The sequence below is a fragment of the Diplotaxodon limnothrissa genome, linkage group LG4 (assembly GCF_057381915.1).
Source record: "Diplotaxodon limnothrissa isolate DT_005_m linkage group LG4, D_limnothrissa_male_GT1.1, whole genome shotgun sequence".
NCBI classification, from domain to species: Eukaryota; Metazoa; Chordata; class Actinopteri; order Cichliformes; family Cichlidae; genus Diplotaxodon; species Diplotaxodon limnothrissa.
In genome coordinates this window covers 18018831-18043513 of record NC_140599.1, presented here as the reverse complement: position 1 = coordinate 18043513, position 24683 = coordinate 18018831, and the positions used below count along the sequence as shown (strand labels likewise).

General features: G+C 42.1%; 1 protein-coding gene across 2 annotated transcripts in view; it reads left to right on the top strand.

Annotated features, from left to right (window-relative positions):
* pitpnc1a (phosphatidylinositol transfer protein cytoplasmic 1a) overlaps positions 1–24683 on the top strand; it is a 53037-nt gene that overhangs the window by 23251 nt on the left and 5103 nt on the right. The window contains exons 2-7 of one of the 2 annotated variants that reach the window (XM_085352367.1): positions 9716–9864; positions 14625–14713; positions 16093–16100; positions 20022–20093; positions 21854–21949; positions 23865–24020. In XM_085352367.1, coding sequence (XP_085208493.1) covers positions 9716–9864; positions 14625–14713; positions 16093–16100; positions 20022–20093; positions 21854–21949; positions 23865–24020 — 570 coding nt within the window. Of the gene's footprint in view, positions 1–9715; positions 9865–14624; positions 14714–16092; positions 16101–20021; positions 20094–21853; positions 21950–23864; positions 24021–24683 lie in introns of those variants that run through there. The other variant, XM_085352368.1, reaches the window with a different exon arrangement.

Here is a 24683-nt window from a genome sequence, read left to right as displayed (position 1 = left end):
GGATTATTAGTTTTCTAATTTAGTGTAGTTTAGTTGAAGTTTAGTTGAGTCTAATGTGTCAGGTTGAGTCAAAATGCATATTGGGTCCCAGCGTTGATAAAACTGAGTAGGGTTGAAAACCTCCCACTGCCTTTGCACATTTCATCTATCGGTTCTCTTTTTGGGGATCTGCCTCAAGTGGTCATTCGAGGAACTGCAATTAATTTTTTTTAGACTTGTAGGATTTGCTGCTTAATAAGAAGCTGAACCTGTTTTATGCCCTAACCTGCCTCCGTTATTTCTCTCTCGCCTAATTTCAAATTGAGGAGAAACCTGATGTCAGGAATATTTTCTGTGAGCTCTAAACAGGATTTTTTAGGCCATCTTTTCATCAGTTGTGCATTACATGTAAGCTAGTAAACTGTCATTCTCTTTAATAGTAATAGAGTTTTTGTGATTTTGTTTTATTGCTGTGAAATTGTCCATTTTAAATATTTTCCACTGCTTTGTTTCTAACTATGCTAGCAGAAAGACTGTTCGTTTGCTTTTTAAGTCTACAGCAGCATCACATGTGGCGCTCTTTCTCCTTCTGTTTTCAGCATGCTTCTATCCCTATACTGATTGGACGTGAGCGAGACCGTCTTAGTAACATCTACTGCAGATTCACCATGCATTTATCGTGTTTGTATGACTCTTTAAGGCACAGGTCTTATATGGAACTCCCACACCTCTGAAACAGCTCTGCACTGGAGCCAAATGTCCTTTATGACAGAATATGAGCGCAGGCAGCTCCACAGCAGTCCTCCTGATAGTATTTTTAATGGAGTTCTTTGATCTGATGTATGATATTTAGGAGTTGTGCATTTGCTCTGATGCTAGCTCGTTTCTGTGAGATGAGCAAGAAAATGGAAGCTGCTGTCTCACGTAGCCTGGAGGCACAATGCAGTATGTGTTTCTGTGCCTCTTCTGCTGGAGGATTTTGAGTGTGTGTTTTGCAGCTGAATTTAAAAATGTGACTATGATGCGATTAAAGGACTGTGCTTTTGTGTTCACGGAAACATGGCTTAGCGACAGTGTCCCGGACCGCGCCATTCAGCTCGACCAGCTAACATGCTACCGTGCTGACAGAGTCATCGTCGCGGGAGGTAAGACCCGCGGGGGAGGACTTTGTGTTTACATCAATGACGCCTGGTGTCGCGATGCTGTTGCGGTCTGGAAACACTGCTCACCAGTGCTGGAGTTTATGGTTATTAAGTGCCGGCCATTCTATCTACCGAGGGAATATACAGCCATACTACTGTGCGCTGTGTACATCCCTCCCTCCTCCAATGTCAACAACAGGAGCGAGGCACTGAATGAACTGTACCAGCACATCAGTGAGCAGCAGACAGCCCATCCTGATGCTTTTCTCATCCTGGCTGGGGATTTCAATCATGCAGACTTAAAGTGCGTGTTTCCAAAAATACAACAACACATAGACTTTCCAACAAGGGGAAATAACACACTGGACTTTGTTTACACCACCCAGAGAGGAGCTTACAAAGCTTTTCCCCTCCCCCACCTCGGCGCCTCAGACCACATCACTGTCATGCTAATGCCTGCTTACAGACCGCTCGTTAAAACCACCAAACCGGTTCGTAAGCAGATACAAGTGTGGCCAGAAGGGTCTTCAGAGGCTTTACAGGACTGCTTTAACACCACAGACTGGAACATGTTTAAGCAGGCTGCCACCTACAACAACACCACTGACCTCCAGGAGTACGCAGAGACTGTTACAGCCTACATCAACAAGTGTATTGAGGATGTAACAGTCACGAAAACCATAACTGTCCGGGCCAATCAAAAACCATGGATGACAGGAGAGGTCTACAGGCTGCTGAAAGCTCGGATTGTTGCCTTCAGAGATGGAGACGAGGCAAGCCTGAGGACAGCTAGGGCCAACCTTTCCCGTGGCATCAGAGAGGCTAAGAGACAGTACTCCAGGAAAATATCCCATCACTTCAAAGACAGCAGAGACTCACGGAGCCTGTGGCGGGGCATTCAGACCATCACAGATTACAAGCCCCCACCACAGACCTGTGATAGCACTATCCCCCTGCTGAACGAGCTGAACACTTTCTTTGCTCGCTTTGAAGTCCGAAACAGCACCACTGCACAGAAGACCCCACCCCCTCCTGGTGACCAGGTGATGACTCTGTCCCCGGACAGCGTGAGGAGATCCCTCAGCAGGATCAATGCACGTAAAGCTCCGGGTCCTGACAACATTCCTGGTCGTGCACTGAGAGACTGTGCAGTGGAACTCACTGATGTCTTCACAGACATCTTCAACATATCACTCATCCAGGCTGTCGTCCCCACATGTTTTAAAGCCACCACAATCATTCCGGTTCCAAAAAAGTCATCTCCCTCCTGCTTTAATGACTACCGTCCTGTTGCACTTACTCCCATCCTGATGAAGTGCTTCGAACGACTAGTCATGCAGCACATCAAGACTGTCCTACCCCCCTCCCTGGACCCCTTCCAGTTTGCGTATCGGCCCAATCGCTCAACCGATGATGCCATCTCCACTGCACTCCACTCAGCACTCACACACCTGGACAAAAAAGATTCATATGTTCGAATGCTGTTCATAGACTTCAGTTCAGCATTCAACACTATAATCCCCCAACAGCTCACTCAAAAACTGGTCCAGCTGGGGCTCAACACCTCACTGTGCAACTGGCTGTTGGATTTCCTCACCGGAAGACCTCAAGCAGTACGGGTCGGCAGTAATACATCCAGCACCATCATTTTAAACACGGGGGCCCCGCAGGGATGTGTGCTGAGCCCCCTCCTCTTCACTCTGCTGACCCATGACTGCACTCCATCACACAGCTCCAACCTCTTCATCAAGTTTGCGGACGACACAACGGTGGTGGGTCTCATTAGCAACAGGGATGAGACCGACTACAGAAGTGAGGTGAGACGCCTGGCCACGTGGTGTGCTGACAACAATCTCTCTCTGAATGTGGAGAAGACGAAGGAGATTGTTGTGGACTTCAGGAGAATGCACACCCAACATGCTCCTCTGACCATTGACGGAGCGTCTGTGGAGAGAGTGAGCAGCACCAAGTTCTTGGGTGTGCACATCACAGAGGATCTCTCCTGGACGTACAACACCACAGCACTGGCCAAGAAATCACAGCAGCGTCTCTTCTTTCTCCGCAAACTAAGAAGAGCAGGAGCTCCAGCCCCCATCATGCACACTTTCTACAGAGGCACCATCGAGAGCATCCTGTCGAGCTGCATCACTGTGTGGTTTGGAGCCTGCAATGCGTCCTGCCATAGAACCCTCCAACGCATAGTGAGAGCTGCAGAGAGGATCATTGGTGTCTCTCTCCCCTCCCTCCAGGACATTTACAGCACCCGTCTCACTAAAAAAGCCCTTTGCATAGCGGCTGATCCCACGCACCCAATGCAAAGCTTCTTCAAGCTGCTGCCGTCAGGGAGGAGACTGCGGAGTCTCCAGGCCAGGACCAGCAGACTGAAGGACAGCTTCATCCATCAGGCTGTCAGGAAGCTAAACTCCCTCCCGATTCTGCCCCCCTCTCCCCTCTTCTCCACCATGGTCTCACTGAACTCTGACACACACACACACACACTCACTCTCTGACGCACTCACTGGCCTGCTCCAGTCACTTTGTGGAGCATTGGACTGCCATTACCTCATAAGACTTTGCTGTTACACTATCTCTTACCGTACACTACTTAATCTCCATTTGCACTATTTGCCTATTTTGCACCACTATGCCTTCTTACTTGAATATTGTATATTGTATATTGCATAGCTTTTTTTTGTTATACGTAAAATTGTATTGTATTTATTTAAATTTTTACTTTTTAATTATTTTATTTGCATTTTTCTAATCACTAGGGTTTGAGAGTAACGCAATTTCTATTCTGTGTATGTCCTGTACATGTGGCAGAATTGACAAATAAAGTTGACTTGACTTGACTTGACTTGACTTGATTATTATGTAATGTCACCTAATGTCCTTTTGTCATATAGTTTTAGATAAATTCTCCAAGTTTGTACAGTAGCTTATATATTAATGTACTAGTGTTGCACGTGATAGTCAGACTTGGAAAAACAGTGTTTGGTGGCCGCAGCATGATCAAAATTATTGAAACCGTGTGCAATGAACTTGTTGCCTTTTAATGATAAGGATATGGTCAACGAACACTTACAGTCAGCTGCCATCTTCACTGCAAATAAACAAGAAAACCAGATCTTCCAGGAGAAAAACCATCACAACCGTGATGGAGAATGCAACAACACGTACAGGATAACAAGTGGGAAAGCAGCTGAAACTATGAGACAGGAGAAGTATATATGCAAAGCACAAGAGAAAATAGGTCATCAAAATAAAACAGGAACTACCTAACAGCGAGACAAGGACTAAGACACATGAGCTTGACAGAGAGACAGACAAAATACTGAGACAAGACTGAGGGGACAGAATGTTAACCCTAAGGATTTACAAACACAGCGAAAGGAATGAAACCAGAACACTAAAGGAGCTTGTACCGGGCATAAAGAAATAAGAAACAAGGCACGTAAACACAAAGAAAGAACAGAGAGATAAATATAACCATAAAACAAAGATACAAAACCAGAAAAACCCTTAAACTTCCCCAAAACTTAAAACCCTGGATGCAAGACCCAGGTACCATGACGGTAAAGACATGACTACTGATTTCAAGCACAGCCAGAACCTCCAGTTCTGAAACAGAAATTCCCCCACAAATAGGACAAAAAGCAATTTAACTGCACAATGACATAGGCACATGGCAATTTTGCTTTTATGTAACCAGAATACAACCAGGTGGTCATCAAGTGAGTCACTCTCCTAATTCAAAGATACTCATCACAGACGAGTTTTACTCAACAATGTAGACTGACTGACTGCAACATGCCAGGCTGCAAGGCAATTACTTTGCCATGAAAAATGGCTCCAGAGAACGCAGGCTGTTGCACGCTCCGCCGCTGGGTAACCAGTTGCAATGAGTCACTAACAGCGAAAAGTGCTGCAGTCGTCCGACAGCCACAGATTTGTGACCATTTCTGACCATTAAGAGGCGAGGATGTGACCTCAGGGAAGAGCTGGTGTGTTTTAAAAATCCCTTGTTATTTATTCATAGCGCTGAAAGCATTTGTGGTCCAAGCCTGAATATATTTGTTAGGCGGGGTTTGATAAATTAGCAGCAGCGTTTGCCAGAATCATTAAATACATCTCCATGTACATTTGAAAATGCTTTTCTTGGCCGGTGTTTGTGTGCTGACAGAGGGTGTTTATATCTGCATGTGCCCTCTGATGCTATAATAATTCATCCACCATATGTGCAGATGAGATAGAACAACATGGATGGATTTCACAAGTAAAGAGTTTAAAGCTTTTCATACCATTGCTGTAAGAAATGAAAGGATAATTTTCTGTAAATATATCAAATCTGGCTTTATTGATCAGCTTAGATGAGTTTACAAAAAGCAAATCCACTTCTTTGGCATGTGTCCAGATGCACACATGCACACCCAGAAACGGACATAAAAATTAAAGCTATTTATCTCGACAGGAGCGCAGTCAGTTATCCAAGAATACTGAGCGCTGTGAGCAGCAATTACTCTGTCAGTGGTTGAATTTTAATTACATTTTAGCACTGTGCCCGGTATTGTCTCATGTGTGTAAGTGTAATTGTGTCTGCGTGTGTCCTTATCTTACAGTAGCACACTGTAGCACAATGACCACAGTTCCCCAACACCTGCTGTTGCGTTAGAGCAGGGAGCCAAAAAACCAGAGAGAGACACACACAGAGTGTGATCACAGTAAAAGGCTTAATGCTTTCATCTTAAAATGAATATACTCTGTCTTTTAAATGCATGACCACAGACAGCCAACCAAAGACTGGAAACAAGATGAAACAGTTAGCCTCGCTCTGTCCGAAGGTAGCAAAATCCACCTATCAGCATTTCTAAAGCTTAAGGAAAAAGAAGCTCAAAAATTTTTGCTTTAGAGTTCTTTAATTTCTCCCGCCTACTGCAGCCCTCTTCTTCCTCAACTCTATTCTTTTGATATGTACAATAAGGCACGATTCATCATACACTTTTACTGTACCGGTAATTTTGTTCCATTTTCTTGGGTCACGCTGGCCAAAAAAATAGAAATTTTGCCACCAGCACCAGGAGCAGCTCCATGAGCAATCACGGTCCACTACTTTAATTTCAAGGTTTCCATTACTTGAGTGCCAAAGGTGACTGAACTCTACGTGGCTTTTACCAGGTAATGAGCTAAGAGCAAAGTTTGGAGGTGAGCAAGAATAGGAGTTCAGAAAGTAAAAGGTTGGATTTTAGTGTATAGGTGGAGACCAGGTAAAGAGGAATGAGACAGGAGGAGGTGTAAATAGGAGAGAAAAGAAAGTATACCTCGGCTGATGAGAGCTCATATTTTTCCTTGCTGTCCTTGATCCTGCCCAGAGGCTCTAGAGGGAGAAAGAGAGAGATAAAAAGAAATTATTCATGGCCACTCTAACCAAGGCAAGGGCCACTTCTCCCTTCTAGTCATTAGAGCGAGATTTCCAAAGACAACAATGAAAAGCAGCCCCTCATTCATCAGCTGCAGCTTTCAGGTAGCCAGCAGACGGCGAGCCGGATACAATGCCTGGCAGGGAGCACAATGGCCGGGCTGTTTACACAACATGTCCAAACCCAAATTAGTCAAAGAGGGAAACAGAAAACATGGTGCTTAATGGTAATACACTGTTGCTAGTCATCAGTATGATGGGAGGGATGTTCAGAGGTCCTGTTGAGTGGGCACTCTGCCTTGATGTTTTTCATCCAGCGTGGAGATTTATGTCAGCTCTTCAACCATCTCTCATGTTTCAGCTACAACAGGAATATTTTGATATGTACAACAATCTCCTTTATCCTTCTTTAGCTGCCTCAGTGTCGGAATTCTGGATTTCATGTCATAGACTGGACAAAAGAATCTCTCAGGTTTTCTTTGTATTTTAAATGAATAACACACTTTTGTAAACTGGTTATCATGGGTTGATTTGGTCATGAAATATGTTCGGCATATGATGGCATGTTTTTAAATTAAAATGAGTGCAAAAGTAGCCAGTGTCCAAAGAAAAACCTTTTCAGAAGGGAAAATCATGGGGAAAATATGTGTCCTTTCAGCTGCTGACTGCTCCACTGAGCTCAGCACTAGCAGGCTGTACAGATGAAACAATTAGATAACAGACAAGGAAAAAGCTCCATGAAGAACTTAACTCTCTGTGTGTTCATTACTCGAAGCAGCCAGCTTTGACCAGTGATACTTTTTTTTATGAATCACATTATTCCTTGTTGTTTTATGCGCAAATTTTGACAGACTTACTTAAACGTGAGGACCACAAAACAGGATGCAGGAGTCAAGATAATAAATCTACAAAAACAGTTGTTTGATGTCAGCGGAAAAGTGCACAGGGCGTGAAGACAAGAGGATAAACAGACCGTAACTAGGACCCGGAAATTACACATTGACAAACACAGATGAGGAAACAAAGGAGGCATTATGAGAAACTGGACATATTGAATTCCTGGAAAAAAATGCAACACAAAAATTTCTCCAGAAAAGGAGAAGCTTTGGATTCATAGTAGAAGTTGTGCCTCGGCGCTGCAGCCATGTTTTAAAATGCACAATTTTAATTGTGGAGGTAAAATGGTTTGTGTTGCACTTTTTCACAGTTTCACTACAGCTTGGACAGCATAGCTGGACAGTTTCTGTGGACAAGCCTGGCGCTTCCATGAAAACTACAGGCAACTGCAGCAATCTGCAAGTGAAATACGCATGGGAATTCATGTGGAATACACATTTTTCACTAGGGACAGGTTATCCTTGAAATTTTTGCATATCCACTATATGATAATAAAAGTCTATCTATCTCTGTGGGTTTCTAGGGGGAAATGGGGGTCATTAACTGGTCTCTAGGCCTGTGTAACTGGAGCTTTAGCATTAGTTTTCCTGGTAATCTTCATCCATCTCCAGCAACCACTTACAACATGTTGGTGAGCTTTTATTTTTCCCTTACGACCAGCGGTTGCCAGATGGTCAAGGATCTGTGTCTAAACCTGTGTAAACAGGACCTTTTTCACTTGATCTTAAATTGTCACCATGATTGTCCCGTACAAAGTGGTTGTCAAGTTAATGTCACATGGTAAATGTTCACATATCTGTAAAATCTCACTGTATACGCCTGTCAACTCCTTGTCTACAATAGCACGCTTGTGTGCGCTCCCCGTTTAGTGCTCTGGACTTTTGGCTGTTTTTTGGACTTTGACATCCATTTGAGCAAAAGGTTTATTTTCAGTTACTCTGCCTGCTCTTGATGCCCTTTGTCCTGCAAAACATGACACCGAAACTCAAATGTCTGATGAAATCCAAAGTCCAAGTAGCTCAACTGTTTTTTTTCTCTAAGCAACAATTCAAAATCCCGCAGTATAAGCTCGCACGTATGATGAAAAGAAGCAACAAATATTCACATCTCTTAAACTGGAACCAGCTCATTCTTTGCCTCTTTTGATGTGCTGATTAACATATCAGCTGCAAGAAGAGCTCAAAATGTGGGCAGGCTCGTGTGTTTGTGTGCGACTAAATACAGGTTCCACATCTATTATGCCTGGTCTGTTACTGTGTCATTGCAGTGGAAAAACTATGCCAGACTCCAACAGCTGTGCTGTCAGAAACTCACAGCCATCCACATTTCAGCTGGGAATTCTCTGTCACAGCTCATTGCTCTCCTCTGATGGTCAGCAGATGGAAAAATTTGGCATTGTGATATAAGAAGTTTACTGATATACATGAGCTCTGTTTTTTTTTCCACTACACTATCACATTTCACTCCACTCCTTGCTTTATGTGGCTGGATGTAGAGTCACAAGTCAACAGCCCAGACGATCCTATTTTCCATTAGCTTAACACAGCTATCCTTGGTTGGAGCAGTGTGTGTGTGTGTGTGTGTGTGTGTGTGTGTGTGTGTGTGTGTGTGTGTGTGGGGGTGTGTATAGAGTCCTGCATGAGCCCTTGGCATTCCATCAGCGCGACATAAGTCACCATCAGGGCAGTATCAGTTTCCCCAGCGCGTAAATAGTCCCATGAGCAGTTAGAAATTCTCGCTCCTGTGCTCGTCGTTTTCGAAATGTATGGAAAATAGTTGCCGTGTGACAACCCCCCACCCCCACCCAGTCTGTCAAGGTGGCCGAAAGTGACACTGTCACAGGCCCAAGTGGATCAGTGAGTGATGAGTGAAGGATTGTGCGTGTTGACTGATGTGTCACAAGGGACCATGGGATGGGTTCGTGTAACTGTCTGTTGCCACTGTTACTATTGTTGTGCCACTTGGTCCTGACCTGACACGAGGCCTTTATCACTGTGCTGCAGACGGCTCCTAATCCAGCAGTTTTCTTTTGCTATGGTGACTGCCCCCAGGTGTCAGGAGCGTGCAGGTGCTGTAATCCTGGTATTTTCTCTCCCGCATTTATTTTTATGGCTTCCATAAAATCAGACGATTGGGTCAGTTCCTGGACTTTCACCAAGAAGATTTTGTTTCCGTTAACTTCGGCCGCAGCAGCATGCTGATTCAGATGTGTAAAATGTTAATTGCCTCCCTATATTTGATAAAGTCTCCTTTTTCTTTTTGGTCCTCCTTTGTTTTTCAGTACCGGATCGGCCAGCTGTATATGATCAGCAAACACAGTCATGAACAGAGTGAACGTGGAGAAGGTGTTGAGGTGGTGCAGAATGAGCCTTATGAGGACCCAGAGCACGGATCGGGCCAGTTCACAGAGAAACGGATCTACCTTAACAAGTGAGTGTAATTTCCCACCTACAGTGGGCTTGAAAAAACGAATAAATAAAAAAGTATTTGGACTATAAACCACTGAGCAAACGTCTAAATCACTTTCATAAGGGCTTCTAACTTGCACAAACCTATATACTAACATATATACTGTCAAATTCCATGTATATATGTAAAGAATATAGCTTATATACTGTATATATAGTAACCAATGATCTATCCTGTATTTATTCCATAGATTTTTCCAAAGGCTTTGCACTCAGCATCATTTTACAAATAAATATAAATACACTATATATGTAGTTATTGTCTGTGTCATATTGCTATTGTCCGTGTTGTCTATTCTGTTAATGTGTAGAGCGAAGAAAAAGATAAAGCCCAGTTCCTTGTATGTGTACCCATTCTTGGATAATAAAAGGCTACTCTGACTGTCTAGCACTTTCTCTGACAATAATAATTCTCAGCATTGAAGCAGTTTCCATGTATTGAGCTTCTGCTGCTTAGTTGTTACGTGATTTGACAAGTTAAAGACAAGCTCACTTATGTGCCTCTGCATAGCTGTCACTGAACTCATGGTGACATGTCTAATGATCTGCTCTGCTGAAATTAAAATCTAAAATGAATGCCTGACAAAGGGTGTGTTGAGGTTGTAAAGAAGCCCTCTCAATGCTTTTTCAACTAAAAGCAATGCCAGCTACAGTGGCTTGCAAAAGTATTCACCCCCTTGAACTTTTCCACATTTTGTCACATTACAGCCACAAACATGAATCAATTTTATTGGAATTCCACGTGAAAGACCAACACAAAGTGGTGTACACGTGAGAAGTGGAACGACTAACTGACTAAATAGAGTGCACCTGTGTGTAATCTAATGTCAGTACAAATACAGCTGCTCTGTGACGGTCTCAGAGGTTGTCTAAGAGAATACTGGGAGCAACAACACCATGAAGTCCAAAGAACACACCAGACAGGTCAGGGATAAAGTTATTGAGAAATTTAAAGCAGGCTTAGGCTACAAAAAGATTTCCCAAGCCTTGAACATCCCACGGAGCACTGTTCAAGCGATCATTCAGAAATGGAAGGAGTATGGCACAACTGTAAACCTACCAAGACAAGGCCGTCCACCTAAACTCACAGGCCGAACAAGGAGAGCGCTGATCAGACATGCAGCCAAGAGGCCCATGGTGACTCTGGACGAGCTGCAGAGATCTACAGCTCAGGTGGGGGAATCTGTCCATAGGACAACTATTAGTCGGGCACTGCACAAAGTTGGCCTTTATGGAAGAGTGGCAAGAAGAAAGCCATTGTTAACAGAAAACCATAAGAAGTCCTGTTTGCAGTTTGCCACAAGCCATGTGGGGGACACAGCAAACATGTGGAAGAAGGTGCTCTGGTCAGATGAGACCAAAATGGAACTTTTTGGCCAAAATGCAAAACGCTATGTGTGGTGGAAAACTAACACTGCACATCACTCTGAACACACCATCCCCACTGTCAAACATGGTGGTGGCAGCATCATGCCCTGGGGGTGCTTCTCTTCAGCAGGGAAAGGAAGCTGGTCAGAGTTCATGAGAAGATGGATGGAGCCAAATACAGGGCAATCTTGGAAGAAAACCTCTTGGAGTCTGCAAAAGACTTGAGACTGGGGCCGAGGTTCACCTTCCAGCAGGACAACGACCCTAAACATAAAGCCAGGGCAACAGTGGAATGGTTTAAAACAAACCATATCCATGTGTTAGAATGGCCCAGTCAAAGTCCAGATCTAAATCCAATCGAGAATCTGTGACAAGATCTGAAAACTGCTGTTCACAGACGCTGTCCATCTAATCTGACTGAGCTGGAGCTGTTTTGCAAAGAAGAATGGGCAAGGATTTCAGTCTCTAGATGTGCAAAGCTGGTAGAGACAAACCCTAAAAGACTGGCAGCTGGAATTGCAGCAAACGGTGGTTCGACAAAGTCGACTCAGGGGGCTGAATTATTAAGCACACCCCACTTTTCAGTTATTTATTTGTAAAAAATGTTTGGAATCATGTATGATTTTCGTTCCACTTCTCACGTGTACACCACTTTGTGTTGGTCTTTCACGTGGAATTCCAATAAAATTGATTCATGTTTGTGGCTGTAATGTGACTGGGCCATTGCAGTACCTTGGGAATTTTTCTTTTTTCAACTATTCTGTTGTAGATTTTCTGCTTTGCTTGGGAATATTTTCCTGCTGTAAGACAGGTTTAGCTGACTGCGTCATGTGAACAGGTGTGTGACAAAAAGAACGTGGACCCAGATGCAGGACTCAGTAGACTGACATAACTCAAAATCACAGATTTATTTTATTGCTGACAAAAAGGCAAATTAAACAAAAACCAAAAACAGTAATTGTAATCTGGCTGACAAGACAGGGGAAGATAAACCGAACATCATGCACAGAAGAAGAGACACTGTCAAAATAAAACAGAAACCATGTAGGTAACTTGACAGGACAAACCAGCAAACCAGAGAACAGAATACTGAGACCAGACAGACACAGGGGCATGACTGGCGAGACAGAAAGGAATACAAACACAGCAATAAGACAGACTACACATGGAAACACACAGAGGCAGTAAAAACAGCAATGAACTAGAATATAAACACACTACAATACAATGTATAGAGGATAGTATGACCAGGGAAAATACGTGACCTTGGGGCAATTGTACTTACTTTTCTACAAGACTGGATGTGATTCTGTGAAACAGTTTTTCACTGTTACAGATCCTTCCGGTCTGCTTAAGCCCTGATTATAATCATGAAAAAGCTCCAAAAGGCACCAACAATGCAGTATTTGAAGAGATTAAACTGGAACAATCTATTACATAAACTCGATGTCTAAATGAGTCTATCCATTAATCCATTAAAATTTACTGAATTGTTGTGCAGGTAAAGCAATGATGTTACTTTCTATTATTATTATTTCATATAGTCTTATTCTGGTAAGATAGATTCTGTGAGACAAGATTGAGCCGCTCACTGCCAAAAGTCAGACTGTGAGATAAAAAGCGATCCATGCGAAGAATACCAAAGAAGGCTGAGGTGGAAGTTTTTGTGCTCTGAAGTGACAAGTAAGTGGGTCTTTGGGAAATATAAAGTGTCACTGACAAACTCAGTGAAGAGGAGGGCAGAGTGTGGTGTGCGTTTAGCCGAGTGTGATAGTGTGTGTGTGTGTGTGCACAGAGAGATGAGGTCAGTGTAAATGATGGATAATTTGAGCAGTCGCTGTCGGACACCGAGCGGAGCCTGCATCCCTCCACCCACAAACCACCTGTTAGTATGTTATAGCTGCATTCTGTGCGTGTGTGTCTGTGTGTCTGTGTGTATGTGTATGCGTGGCTTGCAAATAAGGCAGTGTGAGGACATGTGGCTAGTCTGCTGTGTCTGGACATTCCCTTGGCTGTTTGACAGGTTATTAGAAGGGGACTGAAGGAAACTGTCTGCCTCATGTTCCCATAGTTTATACAGAGTCTTAAGCCATTTGCAGATACACACTGCAGCCCTGAGCATTGATTGGACTTATCTAATAGAGGTGCACGTGAGAACTCAAATGTCCAGCACAGTCACACGGGACATTAGTCAGTTGCTTTAACCTGCCTGCACCTTTTGTAAAATGTATGCATAATGTTGCATTCTGCAAACACTAATAATTTAGTGCTCTGCCTGCCTGCAGGTGAGTGGGCGTCATGTGTCCTGCCTCCTGCTGTCTCTATCTAGGCAGCTCCCTCTCCTAAAACAGAGTATCTCCAGTAGCAGAGCGTTTCCTGCTGCATGCCCAGTGTGAAAAACGACAACTTTTAAAATATCCTGATCTTATTCTTCTGAAATGATCCAAAGTTCTTGTGTAAAATGGCTTTAGTGACAAACCAGCTCAATTTCCATATTCACTTACATCTAGCAGACATAGAAAAAGAAAAAGAGAAGAAGTTGGAGATGTGAGAGTTAAATAATCAGTGGTTAAGAGAGAATTTTTCTGAAAGGTACAACTTAATGATGACTTTGAGTCCAATTATGCTGCTATTTGCTGCGCTTTGATTGTCTGCTTTTCAGGGAGCAGAAATCTGGACTAAATGTGATTTGGGCTGTAGTGAATTTTTGTCTGATGGCACTCAGTAATGACTGTCTGCAACCCTTCTTTTCTCTCGGCGTCTATTGGCAATTAGGACTTACTGTTCCAAATGTCAAAGTCTCAAAAGTCAATCTTCTCCATTCGCTGGTATTCACTGGTAAATTTGTGTATTTCTCAGATTTCTGACATGGCAATTTCCTTCCAGCTCACCAAAGCCCTGATGTTCCCTTTCCGCAGCAATCTTTTTTTTCTTCTTCTTCTTTTTTTTTTTTGATTAGACATCCAATGAGGTGCTCAACTACTTAGCTGTCAGCATTTAGAATCCATTTGTGCTGAGTAATAGCCCTCCCCCTGTATTTCCTCTATTTGCCTTCCATGCCCTTTTCTATATCTATCACAATGAACGCTGGTGAAACTCCCCTGCAGGGTACAGGGTGTAATCAACTTCCCCAAGGGACTATCATGGCTGCCCTGTATAGCCTCCATTATGACTCCACACAGCTGGATGCTTCTTGTTGCCTGTTCCAGATAATAGCCTAAAGAAGAAGAGTGGAGAAACTTTAAGAGGAAACTACCAAGGCTGCACACAAACTATTTATTTAAGCTGTTCTCTTTCTTCTTCTTCTTCTTCTTCTTCACTTTACTAACCTATCCACTCGTCTATCTTTGACAGCAAGCTCCCCAGTTGGGCCAGAGCAGTGGTCCCCAAGATCTTCTATGTCACAGAGAAGGCTTGGAACTATTACCCATACACTATCACAGGTAATGCTTTAATTATACGCCTTAGTGTGCTCTAAAAGAATTTAGAAGAATTGGTGCAATGATATAGGATCACAACTCTGTCCAGAGCAAATAGATTTAGAATGAACACTGCCGTAAAGGTGGTAATCTGCCTGTTTTTGTTCTCAATAATTAGCATCACTGTTGTGTGGATGATAAAAATCACACTTTAATTCCACCACAACATTAGAGCTAGGCTGATATGTTGGCTGATATTTGCTAAAACCAATATCAGTATTGTTATTTGTAGGGCTGATAAATGAAAAATTGAAAAGTAAACAAGACGTGGGAGAAATACCGTTCAACCATGTTGTGAGTGATGACATTAGATAGTTTGCACACCAGAGGGCACTCTGCAACGTTCCTGTTGGCCTGTTCGAAATGGCACCAACACAACGTCCAGCTGAGCTGAGTAAAGTGTCAGGGCCATTTTACACCTGCTATGCAGAGCTTTGCAAATGAGAAAGTTGACAACAGATTGGCTAGTTGCCATTTTTGCAGGTCAAGCACATCTTGATTTTTGTAACCTGCTGCCTTGTGCTGCCTTGTGCCGCCGTAGCTGCGTCAAAGACACGAGTGTACAACTGTGTCGTTTTTCTTTACCGCTTTGATCACATCGAAACAAGATTCATTTTAAACTTGGTTGTCATGTTTCTTAGTATGTAAACATATAATACCTACATATAGAATGAAATGATGGGTTAATCTGTTTGTTTCATTAGGAAAATAATTATTTCATTGTCAAGTGTTGTTTTTCACCATCTGGTAATTTCTACAACATCGTTCCGTTTTTACATTTCCACAATAAATTTGGCACCAACAAGGTGTCGCTATTTATCTGTCAGATTGTTTTTCTTTGATTTATTTAAAAATATTAGCTGCAATGTGCTTTCTATCAAATGTGTAAATTAAAGCGATAGCATTAAGGTTTTCAAAAAGCTTATAGCAGAGCTAGAACAGCTCTAAATGTCACAAAAATACCGATAGATGGCAACCAGTAAACATCATATTGCATTTGGGATTTTTGTATGTACAGTGTGTTTATATGACAGACTAAATATGCGCTCAGCAGGACCGTGCATGTCAAAAACAATCAGTGTCACACAGATTTTTAAAAATGGGGCAATATCATAGTGAAATGGGCTCCTCTCATGTGCTTTTACTGGAAATGAAGTGCTACTGAGCTGAGGCTTAATGGTTCTTTTTTTTTTCATTGTGAGCTTAAGTATTTTTTCTTCTCTCCTCTCGTCTTATCTCTCTCATTCTCTTTCATGCCTTTGTCCCCCCACCCACCTCCCCACCCCCCTCAAACTCCCATTCCCATCCATTATACTGATGGCCTCTGCTGATGATATGGTCAGAGTACACGGTGAGTAGTTTTGGTGTACCTGCACGCAGACACACACACTCATACACACACAAAACCACTTTGATCGACCAGCTGCCTGGAAGATCTCGTGTTGTAGAGTTTAAGGGTGAGTGTTAGAAGAGGAGCGGGTTATGTTTGTTGAGCACATCTCTGACAACACCCAACACTATCAGTATCAAGGACATCAGTGCATGCTGAGCAGCATGTACTGCTAGAAGACAGTTGTAATACTTTACTTTATTGTGATATTTGATATTTACTGGTTGTAACAATCATCAGGGCATTTACAGCATGAAGCAATGTCCATATTAACCCAAGTCCTGCCTGTGAGTTCTCAAAATACATGGGCGCAAATATTCACTTTAATATTAGAAAATATCAGAAATGTGGGTGCTGAGCTGGAACTGTCTCAGCTTTACTTCCTGGAACAAGAGAAACAGAGAACACGTCTCCACTGCTCTAGAGTCCAGTGGCGATGGGCTCTACGCCACAGCATCCGTCGCTTTGCAGTGCACTTGGTGATGTAAAGCTTGGATGCTGCTGCTCATCCATGGAAAACCATTCCATAAAGCTCTCTGTGCGCTGTTCTTTAGCTAATCAAAAAGCTACATGAAGTTTGTAGGTCTGTCGTGATTGACTCTGCAGAAAGTTGGCGACCTCTGTGTACTGCGTGCCTCAGCAGCCGCTGACCCTGTTCTGTGATTTCACATGGGCTACTACTTTGAGGCTAATTTGCTGTTGCTACCTAATCACTTTCACTGTCTTATAATACCACTAACAGTTGACTGTGGAATATTTAGTAGTGAGAAAATTTCATGACCGGGCTTATTGTACAGGTGGCATCCTATCACTGTACCATGCTGGAACTCACAGAGAGCGACCCATTCTTTCACAAATGTTTGTAGAGGCAGTCTGCATGCCTAGGTGTTTAATTTTATGCAACTGTGCTGATGAAAGGGATTGAATTTAATAATTTGGATGGGTGAGTAAATACTTTTGGACTACTTTATAGCGTACAAAGAAAACAAAGTGAAATGAATCCAGCTTAAGCTTGGAACAGGACAGACACTGAGACACAGACTGAGGGGGAGACAGCATTATTTGTAAAAGTTGATTATACACTAATGTTAATCAGGGGGATAGGGCACAGACAGGTGAAACTAATCAAGGATAATGAGACAGGAGGAAGTAAAATTAGAAACAAGACAGAAAGAGAAAAGATTACCAAAATAAAAACGTGTAGTGACTAACTTTGCACAACAACAACACCATAATGCACTTAAACTCAACATGAAGAGTAAGTCTGCTATGAAATCAAAATAGGAACAAAGAGCCAAAGCTGAAGCTAAAAAGGAACATGAAAACATTAAACTTAAGAACCAAAAAACCTCAGATTTAAAGACCCAGGACCCAGAACAAGTGGCACTACACCATACAGCTCAGTGCAATTTGAAGCATTATGTTTGTTTAAGTAGTTTAACCTCTTCAGTCACACAAATCTAGTTTTTAGTTATCATGACTGCCATGAATAACATGTTGTGATTGCAGGTATATATGAATATAAGAATATATGCAAGAATAAAAGAGAAAGGGAAATGTGCCCATCTTATCATTCTGTCCTTTTTTTCATCAGATTGTGCTCACAGCAAGTGAAGTCTTTAACAAAACCACCATGCATATCTGAAACAAATGTAATTTCACGTCCGATCCCCAGTGTGATCTGATACCTCGATTAAATCCAAACAAAGTTTATTCTCTTTTATTATTACCATCTGTTTTTTTCACCTCTCTTTCTCTTTTTGACGTTGGGGATTTTTTTGCTGCGGATAATTTCGGAAAATGAGAATAACACAAAAACATCACGGTTAATTTACACCCAAGTAATGGGATAAAAATGGAAATTAAGATTATGAATATCGTCTCAACTGTCGCTTTAAAAGTGAACCTGCGAGACAGCAATAGTCATCATTCGCTGCTGGCAGCTGATGGCACAAAGCAGGGAAGGGTAACACAGATGTCGAGGCATCCCTGTGGAAGGAGTGTAATCCCTCCAGCGTGCAGAGATCTCTTCTGAAGTTAGCTTCCAGTTAGGTAGACGTGGAATATCTCCACAGGGAGAAGCTCAGGACAAATCCTGAAAAAAAAAATCATCCAAGTTGCTTTTGGATAAATTAGCTCCTCAGTCTGTCCCTAAGATTGAGCCCAGACACGCATATCTGAATTGATTTGTTTTATTTACTTCCAAGCACATGAGAGTATCAAACTTGTTAGAGTTTCAGATTCGCGTCCAGATCCCTGCTTCAACAACAGCCGCACCCCTGCTGCTCCAGCCTGTTTGTCAATATGAGCTAATCAGGGGAACTTTTCATTAAAGACATTAACAGAAACCCCACAGCTCTCAGCTGTTTGAATGTTTAATTGACTGTTGCCAACAAAAAGCACTAATGATTTGCACCGGGACATTAAGAAGACATGCCCTAAGACATGCCCACCCAGACACACACATGCACATATGCACGCACACACACGGCTTCTCTGTGTGCGAAGCAGCAGGAATGCATCAGTGAACCACATATAAAATCAGCAGCAGGCCGTTTCTTTAGCCTCGCTGAGATTATGCAACTGCCTCTGCAGCATCTGGATGTTTCAGGGAGGTCACGCCAGCTCATGTGAAACTGTGAAACTTTTCTTGAGTTAACAGCCTTAAGAATATGAGCGTTGTGGCAGCAGCTACTGTGATTTTTGGATGCATGTCACATCGTTACCTCTTACTCTGACTGCAGAGTACAACACATTACTCCTACAGGAGCTCCTCTCCCATGTGGAAACCCATACCACGAAGCCAGCAGTGCACAGTTTTGGTGCTGATGTTAATGCGACAGGAGGTTCGGAGCTCTGCAGTCATTCGTGGCTGAGTTGCCATGGTTTTTGTATCACTTACAGCTGATTGCGATCTAAGATGGAAGACATTTCACCAGCTGACTTGTTGCAGTGGTGGCATCTTATTACAGGACCACACTTGTAACAACAAGGCAGACTGCACGGAGCAAAAAACTGCTCACTGTGATGGTCTCGGACATTTATTTCTGGCACCAAATTAGGTTTTAAAGAAATATCTTCATTGTTCATCTGTAAATGACAAACACCTTTTTAATATTGACCAGTTTGACTTGAAACAGCAGGTCAGTTGTTACTGATGTAGGTTCAAATTAGTCTTGTTAACCTACTAATCCATGTTAGAGCTGCTTTACGTGTGTAGACATTTATCCTCTGTCACCATAATCAGTATCAGAAACACAGAGACAGTTTTCTTGTTTCTCTTTAAGACTCACAAGGCCACTGAATTGTGCTGAGTAATTACAATAAGGCCTCTCGTTCCACATCACTGTGAATATACCATGTGTAGCATCACTTATTGATGGCATGCATAAACACAAACACTGGCTTTTGCATTTCATGTATCCAGTATTCATCCTTCTACACTGTATAATGATTGTGTTGAGCTTTAATTTGGTTAAAGACAGTAAAAATGGACGAAAACACTAAAGTGTGATGTGGTTTTAAATCTCCGGAGTGAGAGAATAACCATTACTGCTTTGGTTTTGTGTAATAAAACCCAAGATATAAGCCCCTGTCAGACACACGGTCCTCTCCATTAATCTGATCTGGCATCTGAGCGTGTCGGCTTCTTGTGCTTTCAGCACAGCAGCTAAAATGCAGCGAAGCTAAAGAGTAAGCTACTGTAAGACTACATGCACACATATTGACCTAAACAACAGGATGTTGTCACTTTAGCAGACCGATGAAGCTTAAAATGTTAAAAATCTCTGAAAAAGGGGCTGGAACAAACAACATTAAGCAATGCAGTTATTAACAGAGAAACTCACACGTTGTTTATTTCTCACTTTTCCCTCCCTTCAGTGCTCCTTCCTGCCCAAGTTTTCCATCCATATTGAGACCAAATATGAGGATAACAAAGGGAACAATGATAATGTGAGTAAAGCTCCGAGTGCCATGCCGTTGGAAGTGAATCGTAGGAACAAAGCTGCATCTAAAAGAAAGAGGATAGAATTTAGGTTCTCTCTTTTCATGTACCTTTGCCCTTTTGTGCTCTTTGCTGTCTGCTTTGTTGCCTCATCTTGTTGCTTCTTGTCTTTTCCCCAAAATCAAAAATAATGAATTCTCTTTGTCAGAGGGTTATTGCATCATTGTGTGCCAAGGAAATCAGGAGAATTATCAGTCATTCTGCTGTTCTGATTTCTTCAGGCAGTGATTGCGACTGTTAACATGAATGTTTTTGTCTTCGTTCATTTGTATCTTGGACAATCACAATCTTTTTCAATCTGTCATTATGATAATTTCTCATAGATACTTTGCCAGACACATCTGAACAATAGGTGGACAGTCTGAATCTCTATAACGAGCAAAGTTTTTGGTTAACAGCTCTTTGGGAATCACTTTGTTGGTGCAAAGATACAATTTTATGCCTGTCAAACCTCAGTGTCTTTGGCATTTTTCATACAATTAATTCACAGAAAAATGTGTTTTTCAAGACAGACTAGTAAGAAAGTCCCTAAAGACAAAATTTAAAATTGGTTCTTTGCTAAGTTGTTTGTTATGTGTAGAAACAACAATGGTTCAAATGATCCACTGAAAATGGTCACGTAGACGGACTAGACTGAAAGCAAGTGAAAAAGCAGTCTGTTGTCTTAAGACCAACATTAAAAAACCTTCAGACAATCTGCAGAACTAATGTTTAAGACCACTTTTAAAAATTACAAGAAAGTCTGGCTCCTTTAAAGTAAAATATGAAGAAATAAGAGCTGGTTAAAACCTTTTGCACAGAACTATAGCTATAAAATAGATTGACTGTAATTGTCTTTTATTAAATCAACCTGACAAGGTCCTGCTGGTTGTGTTGAGTATTTCAAACCAGGTAAAAGCACTTCAATTGATCTCCACCTCACCTTCAGAGCAACACTTGGTATTGGCAGTGGAGGCAAGTCTGACTGTTGCACAATATTACTCGAATGCACAATGTAGTAGAAGGAAAAGGCTGCGGCCCCACCTAGTGGTGGATTATGAGAGTTGCAGGAACATCACGATGGTTTCACAGATGGTCAAAATCTCACATTTGAAACTGATTGTAACAAATGTGGGTGCAGGCAAACTCAATAGAAGGGTCTTTCCGCTCTCATGTTAACACCCCACTGGTCCCACCATTTGTGCAGTCACCGCTATTCTCTCTTTATTCCAGCCTCCCTCATTTCTTGTAATAACCTTGGCAGTTGACTCCCTGCCCTTTGCTCCTGGCCCTATACCCATGGAAAAGATTCAAAGAATGCAGGAAGTTAAATTAATGTCCATGACTCAAGAGCGCTTTCACTGCTCTGAAAGGAGCGGATAACTAGTCAACATTGCTTTGCTGCGTCCCGTGAGTCACACAGGAGGAAATCATTGACCACTTGGTGTGACTCACATTCCTACTCACAGTTTGTTTGGCCTATTGTTTGAGGGTAAAGCTAGAAGGACGGGACGTGCTCAGGAAATTATCTTTTTGTCAAACGTAAACCCTTTCAACCACTGCTTTCCTGTACAGCAATATGATGTGTGACTAAAATGACTCCCAGCATTTACGTGATGCGTGAAGCTGCCTTTATAAATCCACCAAGTGACGGCACTTCATCCCACAGCATTTGTCAACGCCACTGATTGAGCTGTCCTCACATACTGAACTGTTCCCTGTTCCTCAGATCTTTGGCAGTGAGCCCAGAGAAGAGGAGATGGATGTGTGTTTGTTGGACATCGCTTACGATGAGATCCCCGAGCGCCACTACAAGGAGTCGGAGGTGAGGAGAGCGACGTCACTGACCTCAGGATGAGGAGTGAATGAATACTTGCAGCCACGGCACAGATACTGTGGAAGGAAGTGGAAAGAAGGGTGAATAGGAGGGAGGAGGAGAGAAGTCAACAACTGAGATGTGAGGAGAAGGGAACAGAATAGGGTGTTATCTTTTCTCCAGAGATTTGACATTTGTATGCGCGTGCGTTCGCTCATCTATCAGGACGTGATGGTCATAAAAAGCTGAGCTATTAATAACCAAGAGGGGTCATGACAGCGCTGCAGTTTTGTTATTGACACCCTCACTTTCACACACGCACCTCCCACCGATCTCTGTCATCCTCTGCTTTTAACCACTGAGAGCTAAGAATAGCACAGACATGCTGTCCAGAGCTAAACACAGAAGTCAGATGTCTAATGTAAATATTATTTTAAAAACAGATGAACTGTGTCAAATGTCGGGGGTTAAAAACAAAGGAGAAAAAAGTCAAAGGTCTGACAGCAGGTGCTCATGATGCAAACACATGCAACCAGCGTCCACAAGACAAGGAAGAATTTCCAGTGCTGAAGATAAAAAGACGTTATTGTAGTGTCTAAACGTATTTTAACTAAATAAAACCAGCATGCATCACACTGAGAAATCAATTAATACAAAAAAAATGAAGGATCTTTAAAACCACGTTTGGCTCAATACGGCTCAACACATGCATGAGTGTCAGATGCTTGATTTTAATGGAATTTGATGTAATCTTAATCAACAAAAAGCCTCTCTGCCCCACTGATATTAGTTCAAGCCATAGCTCGTATAGAAAAGGTGGATGTCACCTATTTTGTGTTTGTGTTCTGCTGTTATTAAAGCCTGGAGATGCTGTTCACAGTCACAACTTAGTCACAACTTAGTCACGTCTGTGTTATAATCTATTTTATGAACATAATTTACAAAATAAACCTCATGATGTATGAAAGAAGGTATTAAAATAACATTTGAGACCATAAAGTGACAAATGCTTTTGAGTTTTTTGCCGTTTGTATGATCATGGCACAGTCTGGCCGTGGGTGAGTTTGCTGCATCGTCCACTCCTGGCAAGACTGTGGCAATGCTCCAGACCTGCAAACTACCAAAACCTTCTGTTTTTATAGAGATCCTCACACTTGCTGGTGATTTGACTGGATGCAGCATATATGATGCAGTATATAGAACCAAACTATTTGCAGCCAGAGGATTTGCTCCCTGCTGGTCACCAGAAAGAAATCATATTTAAAGCACTTTGACTTTGGCTTCACTTTTTAGACCTTCTTGAAATACAATCTACAGTTAATGAAACTTGTTCAGCAAAACCAGGAGGAAAAGTAAGTGAAGTAAAACATCTTTTGGAGAGATATTTGCTTATTAAAAAATGTGCTTAAAAGCGATTAATCTGTCATTAGCATTTCTCATCTTTCCGTCTCTCAATACACTTGATGAAACATTTTATGCGGAGAAGAATATAACAGACGTCTTCCACCTCCTCTACAAGTACTTTCCCAGCAGGGATAGAGACACTCTGTCACACTCAGATGCATGACTCTAAGACAAATGAGCATCACAGCATAATTAGTCCACTGGGAGCAGTGATTAATGCGTGTAAAGTTTCTGAGACTCCCACTGTGCTTCTTAGCTATACCCTGCATTAGCCTCGTAAATAAAAGCAGATGATCCTGTCCTGTGGGCAGAGAGGAGGAAATTGATGTGTGTGAGAGAGATTAGATGGCAGGAAGTATAGTTTTAATTTGAAGTATTGGTTTGAAAACAGTTCAACAAATTTTCCTTATGGTCTTATGTAAATTTTATGAGGATTATCGACATAAGATTGTTTGTGTTTATTTAACTCCTGGGGAAAAATGAGTTGTTTTTCTGAACCTGGTTTCTTGTGGCCTTGCAGGACCTTCGGTATTTTAAGTCAAAGAAGACGAACCGAGGGCTTCTGCAGGAAGGATGGCTCGACACCCAGGACCCCATCATGTGCTCCTACAAACTGGTCACTGTCAAATTTGAAGTCTGGGGCCTGCAAACCCGTGTGGAGCAGTTTGTACACAAGGTCAGGACAAACCATTTTTGGGGGCAAGAGACACGTTGTAGATGAGTTTCAGCCTGCTTATATCATCGTCTGAGCCAGAGGCGTCCTATCTTTTGCTCTGAAAACATGTGATACACGGCCGTGAGCTAGATCAGCAGTTCTATTATCACTAGGGTTGCCAACTCCCTGAAAAATAAATAAGGGACACCTCGTGGCCAGGGCCGGGCGACCCAGTTGTCTTCACCCTTCCCAGTGTGGTGAATTTTCTAGCTCTTTTTTTGTGTGTGAAATTATTTTTTTAACCATTTGACTTGAAGTTGATTTAAGTAGATGCATATTCTATTCTTTGTGATATGAACACATGTGAAACAAATGATCATTTAGCCATTTATTTTTAGCTCAAAATGACAACATTAACACAGTAAAACAGGTCTCTTTCTTAAACAGAAGCCTGTCATGCTTAACTTTTGAGAATATAAGTAAATCTTTCTTTAAAAGAACTCTGTCCTGCTTAACTTAAAATAATAGAAAATAATAGAAAGAAAAATATTCTTGTAACTGTGCACATTTAGTGCATTTAGTACAATTGGCTACAGCTGAGGTATTATTTCAGCTTTTCTAATGCTAATCAGCTGCTCCTGTTTGTAAACCCGCTTGTTCCCATGATTACGCATCATCATTATT